This window comes from Crotalus tigris, unplaced genomic scaffold (assembly GCF_016545835.1).
Source record: "Crotalus tigris isolate CLP2741 ecotype Arizona unplaced genomic scaffold, ASM1654583v1 scf7180000017625.6296891, whole genome shotgun sequence".
NCBI classification, from domain to species: Eukaryota; Metazoa; Chordata; class Lepidosauria; order Squamata; family Viperidae; genus Crotalus; species Crotalus tigris.
This window is the reverse complement of record NW_024096520.1, coordinates 3,355,432-3,368,513: the sequence shown is the minus strand read 5'-3', so window position 1 is coordinate 3,368,513 and position 13,082 is coordinate 3,355,432. Positions and strand designations below refer to the sequence as shown.

Sequence of the window (13,082 nt, the reverse complement as noted above, 5' to 3'; positions counted from 1 at the left end):
AGCAACGCAGTTCAAAGAAGGCTTTCTTTCTACTTTTTATTATTTCAAACCATGTGAACAATTTGGTAAAACGTGATAAAAGCTAGGCTGCGTCTGACGGTTACTAATGGCCCAGTGCCCATCAACTGCACAGCAGGCAGGACCGCTTACATACAGCAGCGTTTCTTCAGCTGACACTACAGTTAGAGCTAAGAAAAGACATGAAAATAGACCTGACATTACAGCAACCTCAGGTGCACCCTCGGGCCCTGGGGTGGGGCACAAAGGAATGGAAAGAAGTTGACATTGCTTAGTAGAATCTTAGCCCTTAGGAACCTAATTCTGTGTCCAGGAAGAAACATGTTTTAATGCATGGGCACTGCCCCCTCATAAAAAGCTTGGCCTGGTCCACAGCAAAAAAGGGAGAGAAGGGCTGGAAAACGGGAAAGAACCCACTGTATTCTATTCTAAACACAATGCACGTTGAAGCAAACTAAGGAACAGATGTAAACATAACAGACACCCTCAAGGCACAAATTTACTAGAGAAGATGAGCTCATACTGGGCAACTCAACCGTTTACTACTGGACATTTTAAATATGATTTTTTTAAAAGGGTTTCTTATAAAACAATAGACCAGCTTTTCCTGCACAAATTTACTCTTAAGGAATGTTATTTTATTTTTTGCTGGTCTGTGCAAATTACAGAGGTAGGAGCTGAAAAACTTGCTCCATGGCAAGAGCTCCACTTGATGGAAGGTAAAAAACAAAACAAACAAACAAACAAATGAACTGTAGATTGCTTTGGCAGGGCCGGACAGAAAGTTGCTTGGACAAAAGTAAAGCAAAAGGGGAAAAAAAAAACACTCCCAAACCCCACTTTGTATCTTTAAAAAGAAGGTAAAGAGCATGGCAAACATATCCAAAGCCCTTTGACTTGCTACCATCTGGATTTCAGTTAAAGAAAGAGAAAAAAAGGGGGGCATGTATGGAAATGTTACAACTATGGCAAGTCACCAATCATTGGTACTTTAGTAAGGCTTTGTGGGCACAGGGAGAAGACAAACAGCCTGCAGGAGGCAACTAGACAGCAAGAGCAGGGGAAACAATGGGCCCTGTCCTTTGGACAGGAAGAATTGCCAAAGTCTCATCATTAGGAATATTTAAAGGAATGGAACAAAACTTAAGAAGCAGAAGTTGTTAAATGATGCAGTCCTCCCTTCATCAACACCAGCCTCTTCCTCATATGGAGCAGTTCAAGTATCCTGCAGTGGGAAGAGCAAAAGGAAGTTAATATGCATATTTACAGAAAACAATGGAGTTACAAAACCCTGTATTTGGAAACAATGCATTCTGGGGACTCAAGAAAGTTCCATTTTGATTTGGACTAAGCCAATTCAGTTGTTCTATGACAGGCAAAACATTCTCCTGAAAATAGGTTTTCCAAAAAGTGAAGTGATTTAAGTACACTTGGAAACTTCTAAAAAATCTTCCTGGAATAGCTAGATCAGTTTGGTTTGGAGGACTTCTTTTCTCCTGGAATACTTGGTTCCTAAAATGTAGTGTTTTGCATATTCCTAAGAGCATTCAAAATAAGGCTCAGATCTGAAGTGGTCTGCTATATACTACTTGTGTAAGCAAGAGAATGGGATATTTGTATGGTAAACGGTACACACAAAAACACATCAGTGCTCAATCCAGTACAGCATTCACTCTGCCCTGCGTATATACTTATTTAGTCTCTGAAGTTAATCTGGAACCTTGAATACTTAACCCACCAATCATGGGTCCTTTAGTAAGGCTTTGTGGTTCATAGTAGTTTAGACAATTCCAAATTAACGTAACCCCTACCCAGATAAGATCTAGATTTTGTCAGATATAGAAACCCATCTTATATCCAGAAAACCATGATCTTTACTGTATATGCTGAATATCAATGACAGTGGTTCTACCTCATCTTGGAAAATGAAAAATATTACTCCCTTGCATCCAATTAGATTTGTATATTTCCTGAAATGAGACACTTCAGATAAGTGCTTTCAGTTTGCTTTCAGGAAACTGGCATAGACACCTTTATTTTAAAGTTCGCAAGTGTGATTATTCATCACAAGTAGCCTTAAACTGTCTCATTATTCTACTAACCCCTCACCTTTCTATTTTCCTCAGTAGATGCCATCTGAAGAGCTAAAAGAGCCCACAGTCCTTCAGGTTGTTTTTGATGATGACATCAGTGACAGCATCAAAGACAAACTGCACATTCTTGGTATCAGTGGCACAAGTGAAGTGGGTGTAGATCTCCTTGGTGTCCTTTCTCTTGTTCAACTCCTCAAACTTGTTCTGAATATAGCCTGCAGCTTCATCATATCGGTTGGCCCCTGAGAAGGTCGGGGAGAAAGAACAATGATTAGAAAGATTATTATACCATAACTAGGTGCATTGACTCAGTTTTTAGCTTGGATCCTTAAAGAAGCAGTACATTAGCTTAAAAAGAACCATCCTCAATCCATATAAACAGTATCAGGTTAAACAGCCAGCAAATATAAGAGTTACTATGAAAAGATTAGCAAGACACTCCAGCCCTCAAAAAGCTGTTTTCCTCCTCTGCCAGATATTGAGTTAGCAAATAGGTAGGGGTGGAACAAAACTAATCTGTGGGAGGGATAGGGGAAAAGGGAAAGGGAAAGGAAGGGGAGGGGAGCGAAGATGGCATTTTGCTGGCTCCTTTCCATGGAACTCTGAGCAACATGGCTGAGTAACATCAGGAAACTAAACTTAAAATGATCCAATCTATCAGATCTGTAGTTAATACATAATCTCTCTGCACAGAAGGAAGTGGCTTCAAGAGAGAGATAATTTGCTACAAATTCCCCATATAGCTATTATATGGATTGAATTTTTGAATCAAATCCATCTGAGACTTATTTTTTACAGAACTCATAATTAATTGATCGCCTTTCGTTGAGCTCCCTAACCTCCCAACCGTTTGAAAAGAAGATACTCAAAATATTTTTAATGTCCCAGTCTATCCTGTAATATTTTCTTCCACTTGTAAAGGCAGAAATTAAGAGTCCAAATCTGGTTTGTCTGTAAAACTGAAAATGCTGGAATGTTCTATATAAATCTGCATGCTGAAATCTTATGCTCAGCCAAGGCTGCTAACTGTGAGAACTGAACATTTTTGCTCAGTTTTGCTGGCCTTCTTGAGTTATAGATTGTCTAGAACCATGGTGGCACACGCACTGTTGCCCCAGTCCTAGGCCTTCAGCTGGGTTTTATAAAACCTTTTTGCTTTAAGCCTCCGTGCCCATGTGCAAAAAAAAAAAAAAAAAGGTTCAATCAATCAATCAATCAATTTCAACTTCTCGCGAGAAAAAAAAAGATCTTGCAAAGTTGAAAGTGATTGAACTTTTTAGTCCCATCCAGTCTGCCATTACCACCGCAGCCAGGCCCACCCAATTGGCCACACTCACCCAATGGGCCACACCCAACCAATAGGCCACGCCCACCCAGCACCCGACCATACATAAGCGGGTTTTGGGTTGCAGTTTGAGCACTCGGTCTCTAAAAGGTTCGCTATCACTGGTCTAGAATCTTGGAAAACATTAAAAAAAATGACCCAGGAAGGAGAGGGGGAAGAATGGCATCTGATCAGATATGCGTATACATCAGAGTATTTGGAATGTGATGCTGCACTTTTACATTTTTTTACCCTATACTTTAATAGCTATTAAACAAGAACTAAGTTCTTATTGGCTAACTCTCAGCAAACAAAAATGGCACAACTTTTGCTAATATAGAATAAGTTCAAAACCAGACAACTTCCTTTTCCCATTGCCAAAATTTTAGAACTGCCCCTCTGGCATCTACCATTTAGTACACACACAATAAAACCGTACTTGTTGAGCAAAATGCAGACTAGTTATCTCCTGGATTTCAGTTTCATAGTAAGACTCCAAAAACCACATTCTTCCCTCTCTACCACAACCTTGTTAAGATGCAGACTTCACATAGCCACTGAAATGATATATCCTAACTATAAGGAAAATCTTAAATACCACATACATTTATCAAAAAGTAAACTTGTATCATTTAAAATATTTATTGTACCAAAGGTTTACATGCCATAATCAGGTACATTTTAAGACAAAACCCTTTTCTCATTTTTGGATTTACAGAATTATTTGCATGGCCACCTTTAAGAAATTTAACACAGTATAAACACAATCTCAACATATGGCCACACAAGATTGTCCTCCAACAAACAGAAAGATATTTTATCGAAACTTAAAATGCACAACTTGCACAAGTAGATTACTGTTGCTGCTATGCCATTAGCGATGACAATCACAGGACAATGGTCACAATCATTGCACAAGGAGAATGCAGTTAGAGATTTAGCAGAGTCAACACCTGCTACTATACATACTTAATATATATGTTGTCTCAAATACACTGAAAAAACCCAGGAAGATTGTTTTAGAAGCTAGTTTGTATTTGATTAATTCAACAGCCTCATTCTGATCTTTCTGGGTGATTTCAACAATAAATGAGAACTTTTCTCACTTCTGAAGTAGCATGGGAAAAGCCTTTTCTGCTATTTTTTTCTTCTTCTTCCATGAAAAGAGGAACCAGCTATTTTAACTATACAGTGAGGGGAAAAATTATTTGATCCCCTGCTGATTTTGTACATTTGCCCACTGACAAAGAAATGATCAGTCTATAATTTTAATGGTAGGTTTATTTTAACGGTGAGAGACAGAGTAACAACAAAAAAATTCCAGAAAAATGCATTTCAAAAAAGTTATAAATTGATTTGCATTTTAATAAGCGAAATAAGTACTTGACCCCTTTGCAAAACATGGCTTAGTACTTGGTAGCAAAGCCCTTGTTGGCAATCAGAGGTCAGATGGTTGTTGTAGTTGGCCACCAGGTTTGCACACATCTCAGGAGGGATTTTGTCCCATTCCTCTTTGTAGATCCTCTCCAGTCATTAAGTTTTCGAGGCCGACATTTGGCAGCTCGAACCTTCAGCTCCCTCCACAGATTTTCTACGGGATTAAAGTCTGGAGACTGGCTAGGCCACTCCAGGACCTTAATGTGCTTCTTCTTGAGCCACTCCTTTGTTGCCTTGCCTTGGCCATGTGTTTTAGGTCATTGCCATGTTGGAATACCCATCCATAACCCACTTTCAATGCCTGGCTGAGGGAAGGAGGTTCTCATCAAGATTTGACAGTACATGGCCCTGTCCATCATCCCTTTGATGCGGTAAAGTTGTCCTGTCCCCTTAGCGGAAGACACTCCCAAAGCATAATGTTTCCCACCTCCATCTTTGACACAAAGCATAATGTTTCCCACCTCCATCTTTGACACAAAGCATAATGTTTCCCACCTCCATATTTGACAGTGGGGTTGGTGTTCTTGGGGTCATAGGCAGCATTCTTCCTTCTCCAAACACAGCGAGTTGAGTTGATGCCAAAGAGCTAGATTTTGGTCTCAACTGACCACAACACTTTCACCCAGTTCTCCCTCTGATTCATTCAGATGTTCATTGGCAAACTTCAGATGGGCCTATACATGTGCTTTCTTGAGCAGGAGGACCTTTCGGGCGCTGCAGGGTTTCAGTCCTTCATGGCGTAGAGTGTTACCAATTGTTTTTTTGGTGACTATGGTCCCAGCTGCCTTGAGATCATTGACAAGATCCTCCCATGCAGTTTTGGGCTGATATGATGATGATGATGACAATAATAATAATAATAATAATAATAATAATAATAATAATAATAATAATAATAATAATAATAATAGTTGGAAGGTACCTTGGAGGTCATCTAGTCCAACCCACTGCTCAGGCAGGAAACCCTATACCATTTCAGACAAATGGCTGTCCAGTCTCTTCTTAAAAACTTCCAATGTTGGAGCATTCACCGCTTCTGGAGGCAGGTTGTTCCACTGGTTAATTGTTCTAACTGTCAGGAAGTTTCTCCTTAGTTCTAGGTTGCTTCTCTCTGGTTAGTTTCCATCCGTTGCTTCTTGTCCTGCCTTCAGGCGCCTTGGAAAATAGCTTGACTCCTTCTTCTTTGTGGCAGCCCCTGAGATATTGGAACACTGCTATCATGTCCTTCTCTTCATTAAACTAGACATACTCAATTCCAGCAGCCTTTCTTTATATGCTTTAGCCTCCAGTCCCCTAATCATCTTTGTTGCTCTTCTCTGTACTCTTTCTAGAGTCTCAACATCTTTTTTACATCGTGGTGACCAAAACTGGATGCAGTATTCCAAGTATGGCCTTACCAAGGCATTGTAAAGTGGTATTAATACTTCACGTGATCTTGATTCTATCCCTCTGTTAATGCAGCCAGCACTGTGTTGGCCTTTTTGGCAGCTGCAGCACACTGCTGGCTCATATTTAAGTGATTGTCCACTAGGATTCCGAGGTCCCTCTCACAGTTACTATACTATTGAGCAAGGTACCCCCTATACTATACCTGTACATTTGGTTTTTCTTGCTAAATGTAGAACCTTGCTTTTTTCACCACTGAATTTCATTTTGTTAGCTAGCGTCCAGTGTTCAAGTCTGTCCAGATCCTCCTGTATCCTAAACCTGTCTTCTGGAGTGTTGGCTATTCCTGCCAGCTTGGTGTTGTCTGCAAATTTGATGATTTCCCCATCTATCCCCTTGTCCAAATCGATGATGATCTCATGGATCATTGAAACTCCACAAGTTGAGATCTTGCATGGAGCCCAAGACCAAGGGGGATTGACAATTATTTTGTGTTTCTTCCATTTGCGAATAATCTCACCAACTGTTGTCATCTTCTCACCAAGCTGCTTGGCGATGGTCTTATATGTGCCATTCCAGCCTTGTGTAGATCTATTATCTGTCCCTGACATCCTTGGACAGCTTTTTGGTCTTGGCCATGGTGGACAGTTTGGAATCTAATTGATTGATTGCTTCTGTGGACAGGTGTCTTTTATACAGGTAACAGCTGAGATTAGGAACTGTTACCTGTATAAAAGATACCTGGGAGCCAGAAATCTTGCTGATTAATAGGGAATCAAATACTTATTTCACTCATTAAAATGCAAATCAATTTATAACTTTTTTGAAATGCATTTTTCTGGATTTTTTTGTTGTTCTTCTGTCTTTCACTGTTAAAATAAACTACCACTAAAATTATAGACTGATCATTTCTTGTATGTGGACAAACATACAAAATCAGCAGGGGATCAAATAACTTTTTCCCTCACTGTACATTCCATAATTTGGTTTCCACTCAAACCATATACTGTTATGCACCATTTTGTTCTACTTTTCTGTGATCATTTTAGTGTTCAGAGGAAATGCTTAAAAAATCAATATTGCTATATTTACCTAAAGTCTAATCTACGTTTTGTACTATTTTGTTCCACAAAGTTTAGTTTGGTTCTCCCTACTTCAAAAGTGAGAAATTTACCATTTTTTCTCAGATACTATGTTGGTATTCAGTAAACTTGAACTTTTTCAATAATCTGATGGACAATAGTTCCACAGGATGATCTACTAATAACACCTTTGAATTCTTGTAATCTCATCTTCATGGTATTAGCAATAGCATCCAGCCATCTTATCTTCTCTGGCTTTTATCTTCTACTGACTCTGATTTTTCCATTGTGGCTCTCCAAAAGCTTTTGCTTTTGGCATTATGTGCCCCAAATATCAATATTTACCTTTATTTTAGTGTTTTCAATTAACAGTCTGGTTTTATTTCAATCCATATTGAATAATATTTTTCTTGTTGTCCAGGTACTCTCAACCATGTTTTTCAGCACAATAATTAAAATGCATTACTTTTTCTTCATTCAGCCTTTCTGATGATTTGGTTTTCACAGCCACGTGTTACAACTGGAGAGATCATGGCTTTGACGACATATACCTTTGCTGGTACTGTGATGTCTCTGTACTTTTTAAATCTATTTTTGTCACAGGCTTTTTCCCAAGAAGCAGACACATATTTATTTAATTATTACAATCTTTAACCTTATGGGTTTTGGAGTAAAACAAAATAAAGTATATTTTTATTTTCACTACATCTTTCACTCCATCTTTGAATTTGGATGCTGTTAAAAGTTGACATAACCATAGTTCTTTTAATATTGACTATCAAACCAGTTTTTGTATGCCTAACCTTCATTTTCAGCAAAGGATTCCTTAAGTCTTCCTTAATGCCAGGCCCCCAAAGTAGTATCATCAGTATATCTGATGTTACTAATATAAGTGCTGTTTTTAAATGCATTGAAATTGATTAAGAGAGGATACCATTCAAAAGCCAGTTTAAGTTGGTGATATTGAAGCATCTGCAATAAATAAGTAAAAAGATCTGAAGAAAAATACTAAAGTGGACAGGAAGTTTTATGTCCAAAAATGCACATGCTAACAGAAAGGAAGTTGGAGTATTATGCAATTTTGTTCTTAGGTATAAACAGTCCTTCCTGAAATTGTTCCTTGTCAAGTGTGTTTGAGCTATAATCTAGAAGCATGATGGCTAAATATCATGCATGGGTGAGGATTAAGGGTATTAAAGATACTGAAGAGTGCACTGAATTTTGGAAGGATTGTTTCCACTAGTGGGGGATGAGTTTATTTAGAACTTTGTATTTGGGGTTTTATTTCTGTAAGCCACTCACGGTTACCATGAGTTAATTGGCTAGCCATACAAATTTTCTTTATAAATAAACAAAAATAAATAGACAATATATTTCCCCTCTCCAGGTATTCTAATCAAAATGTACAAATAAACAGTTCAATAACTTGTTAGCACTCCATTTCTCACATTTATATGTTTCTATGCATTATAAATCTGCAGATGGCAAATGATTATTTTGCTTTCATTTGATGTCAATTTATTCATGTTTAGATTGATATATTCCTTCCATGGGTTCTTGTGCTTTAGCAACTGAACTTCAGCTGAATAAATTTTTCTCCCAATACCATCTTGAAGGCGATACAGAATTTTGCTGGGTTAATGTGTTTACTTAAATTGTGGAACACATAATCTTCGACACATATATAAAGTCTGTACAAACGTGAAGTTCTTACACCATTGCAAAATAATTGGCCTCCTTCTGCAAAATTTCTTTTTAGAGTAACAGTTGCTGTTTTCTTTTGCGCTTGGAAATTTTGGAGGAAGTTTCACAATTATAATACCTCCTGTATTGAGAGTAGATTCCACAGATAGTCTCCATAGCTACCCTTTCAAGTAATGTTTTTTTTATTACTTACCCAGAATGAATTCATTAGTGCTGATAATAAATTCCTTATATTTCCCACTATCACAATATAATATAAAGATTATTTGCAATTAAAAGCATGTGTATTTGCAAGTATAATTAACAACTTCTTGACTACTATTGATGAACAGTGTGCTACTTGGATTGGTTTAGTTTGGCTTGGCTGAGGTCAATGCACTGTCATTCTGAACTGGTTTGTGGAAACGTGTTTGCTCGTAGTCTTCTCCCCATCAACTTCCTCCTCCCATTCCCAGTGTTTTTCCATCTCTGATGCAATTTGCACGAAATGATCTAGAGCAGGGGTAAGGAACCTTGGCTCTTTTATGACTTGTGGACTTCAACTCCCAGAATTCCCGAGTCAGCATGGCTGCTTCAGGAATTCTGGGTATTGAAGTCCACAAGTCATAAAAGAGCCAAGGTTCTCTACCCCTCATCTAGAGGAATTATTCCATGAAATATTTCTTTAGCTGCATGTAGCAGCTTGGCTGTTGGACCATATGGCAAAATATCAATGAATCGTCACTTCAAGATTTCCTTTTCTTTATAGAATTCTCAACATTATTGGACGCATACCCTATTTCTGGATTGAAGTTTTTAGCAATATATTTATTTATGAGACTTATATACCGCTTTAAGTGCAAGCACTCTCTAAGCGGTGTACACCAGTAAGCAATGTATATATATATTTACATTGCCCCCAACAATCTGGGTCCTCATTTTACCTACCTCGGAAGCATGGAAGGCTGAGTCAACCTTGAGCCGGTGAGATTTGAACCGCTGACCTGCTGAACACAGTCAGTTAAAGTGGCCTGCAGTACTGCACTCTAACTGCTGCGCCACCTCGGTTAAAACTTTGCTGCTATTATCCTCTTTATCATTAATTGTACGAGGCTCTGGGGACTTTGGATTTGTCTGAAGTGTACTTTGAACATCTCTCTAGCCCAGAATTTTTTCTGCAGTATTATTCTTGAAGATTATAAATATAAATACAGCTGCCTCATCAAGTTTCATAGTGTTTAAAGGGATAAAATGTACTTGAAAAGAAATATCATGTAGGTAAAAGGCAGAGTTGTATATGGGAACACTATGTGTTTAAGAGCCTAAAAATACATTGGAATGTTCGGTGTACTGTGGAAAATACATGGTAAATTGTAATATCCTGCTGTATTTCAAATAGTAAAAACTATTTCTAATATTGATGGGAACATGAAAGAAAAGCCTTGAAAATTCATAAAGGAATCCAAAGGAATTGAAATAGTGGAGAAGTTCAGTATTTTTAATAAATTTGGCTCATTTTCAAAGTGAAAGTACAGAAAGAAAGTGAAAGTTGTTCATTTACAGTATGTTTGGAAAATGGAAGGAACAGCAGGAGAGGTTCCTATTCTGGGTTTGTATTTTTCCCCCTAAATGGTTTGCTTACTAACTGGTATTATGATGATTAGGGAATGCAGATAATTTTTGTTTAACAACCATTCATTCAGCAATTATTCAAAGTTATGACAGTGCTGAACAACTGGTACTTATGACCAGTCCGTGAAGTTCTGTCCATGCCAGCTCCTCTGTGGTCACATGATTGCTTGGCAAATGGCTCATACTTGTAACAATGGCAGCATCCTGAAGTCAGGTGATCACCATTTGCAACTTTCCCTCCCAGTTTCCCACAAGCAAGGTCAACAAGGAAGCCAACAGGGAAGGTTACAAGTTGCTTTATGAATTGTTTCCCCCACTTCCTCCACTTAGTAGCAGCTACCCCCACCCGCACCACGTTCACGCCATACCTTACCTGTCAGTCAGCAGCTTGTGAACCATCTAGGACTTGCTTAAGGACCCATAACCCTTGCTTAATGGTGACAAAGGGAAATGCCAGGATTGCCATCGCTAAACAATATGGTCACATGATATTGCACTTTACGACTGCATTGATTAGTGCTAGAAATTCCAGTTCTAATTATCATTATTAACTGAGGATTATCTGTAGAACAGATTACATACTGTTTTTTTTTTTAACACAGTTCCTCAGTGAACCCGAGCACCATTAGAGGGTGTAGGAGTTGACCTAAGGAGACATTCATTGTAATGCAACAAAAGGATTCTATCAGCTTTATTCTTAAGCTAAATTAAGTCTATCATTAACTCCATGTAGGACATGGAGATAATAGAGCAAGTTTAAAAGGAAAAAAAGGAAATGTTTACCTGTGTACTCTGGGAAGCAGATAGTCAAAGCACTGTGGACGATCTTCTCTTCAAAAAGATCCTTCTTGTTGAGGAAAAGAATGATGGAAGTATCTGTGAACCACTTATTGTTACAGATACTATCAAACAGCTTCATACTTTCATGCATCCGATTCTGTCAAGATAGAGAACATTCTCAGCCAAAAAATGAACTTACTGCAAGAATATTGTTTTTATAATGTTTAAATTAAGTTAATGAAAGACCTTTTCCTTATATTTATTGAACACCTCAGAAAATGTTTCAGAGTGACTGATGTCAACTTCATTATGCTGAAAGCATATTTCAGCATATGGTAAAGGCTTCATCCATTATCATTTCATTATGGTTTAAGGTCGATGTTGATGATTTGGGGAAGACGAAATGTGGTTTTAAAATGTAGACATTATTATGTAAAGAAGTGTGGCTTTAGGAAGGGCAGGGAAGAATAAAAAATATTACTTTTTTTATCATGGACCTACAATGCCAACCTGGATTTACAAGCATGGACTGATGCAGGTGTTTGCTCTTTGCTTATACACTGATTCTCTCTTTTGGTGAAATGAAAGGCTGAGCAATCTTACTCTGCATGTTCAAGGTATAATGCTTGCATTAAGACATAACTTGTTTCCTATATGTTCCAGATGTTTTTGTCCTTTTACTTTTTGTCCTTCTGTTTGTTTTATCTTTTTTGCAATCTTTTTGTTAGTTTTTTATATTAACAAAATGTGAAAAGTGTTATTTTAATTATTATTTTTTAAATATTTTCTTTATTTTAATTCTTGTTAGCTGCCTTGGATATCCACGGAAGTAGAAAGTCAGCATATAAACTGAACAAATCAGTAAATACTCAGAGACAGTTAATAGGTTTCCTATATTTCATGTACAGTATATGCAGTTTTAAAACCCCTTGCACTCTTCAACCAGTACCAAAAAGATGAATTACACTCTGCTATTTTATGATGTTATAATGCACAAAATGAAACCTAGTACTATGAACAATACTGGGGAATTGCTCTACATCAGTGGTTCTCAACCTTTTTAATGCCACGACCCCCAACCGGTCGTAAGTCGAGGACTACTCAACCGGCCATAAGTCGAGGACTACTCAACTGGTGCAGCACCATTTGCAGAATGGGACTTTTAGTGGGCTCAGCAGGGCAGAGACAGCCTGGACAATTCCTATTGGCTTTTGAAAGCCAATAGAATTAGACTCTATTCAAGAGAGTCTATTCTATTGGCTTTCAAAAGCCAACAGAATAAAAGGAAGGAGCACAGCTAAGGAAAAGCGGGGGAAAATGGTGGACTGCGTTGTTTGGCGACCCCTGGGAAATGGTCGTTCGACCCCAAATGGGGTCCTGACCCACAGGTTGAGAACCACTGCTCTACATGGTGCAGCCCTTGAAGACACGTGGATATTACAGCTGGAACAGAATGAAGCAAGCAATAATAAGTAATATCAATATATCCATATTACAGCCCTGCTACATGAGCTGCTCTGGTTGCCAGTTAGCTTCTGGCTGCAGTTCAAGGTGATGGTTATCATCTATATTCATTACATGGTACTGGGTCTAGCACCTAAAGACAACTATAATCTCTGATTGAGTCTAGCTATCCTGTTCATTTCA

General features: G+C 38.1%; 1 protein-coding gene across 2 annotated transcripts in view; it reads right to left on the bottom strand.

Annotated features, from left to right (window-relative positions):
* Positions 1-20: 20 nt before the first annotated feature.
* The window catches only part of GNAI2 (G protein subunit alpha i2), a 127,988-nt gene continuing 114,926 nt past the window's right edge, over positions 21-13,082 (bottom strand). For both annotated transcript variants that reach the window (XM_039333702.1, XM_039333708.1), the window contains exons 7-9: positions 11,439-11,592; positions 2,128-2,353; positions 21-1,243 (exon numbers count right to left, since the gene is read on the bottom strand). In XM_039333702.1, coding sequence (XP_039189636.1) covers positions 2,163-2,353; positions 11,439-11,592 — 345 coding nt within the window. In that variant the 3' untranslated portion in view covers positions 21-1,243; positions 2,128-2,162. The remainder of the gene's footprint in view (positions 1,244-2,127; positions 2,354-11,438; positions 11,593-13,082) is intronic.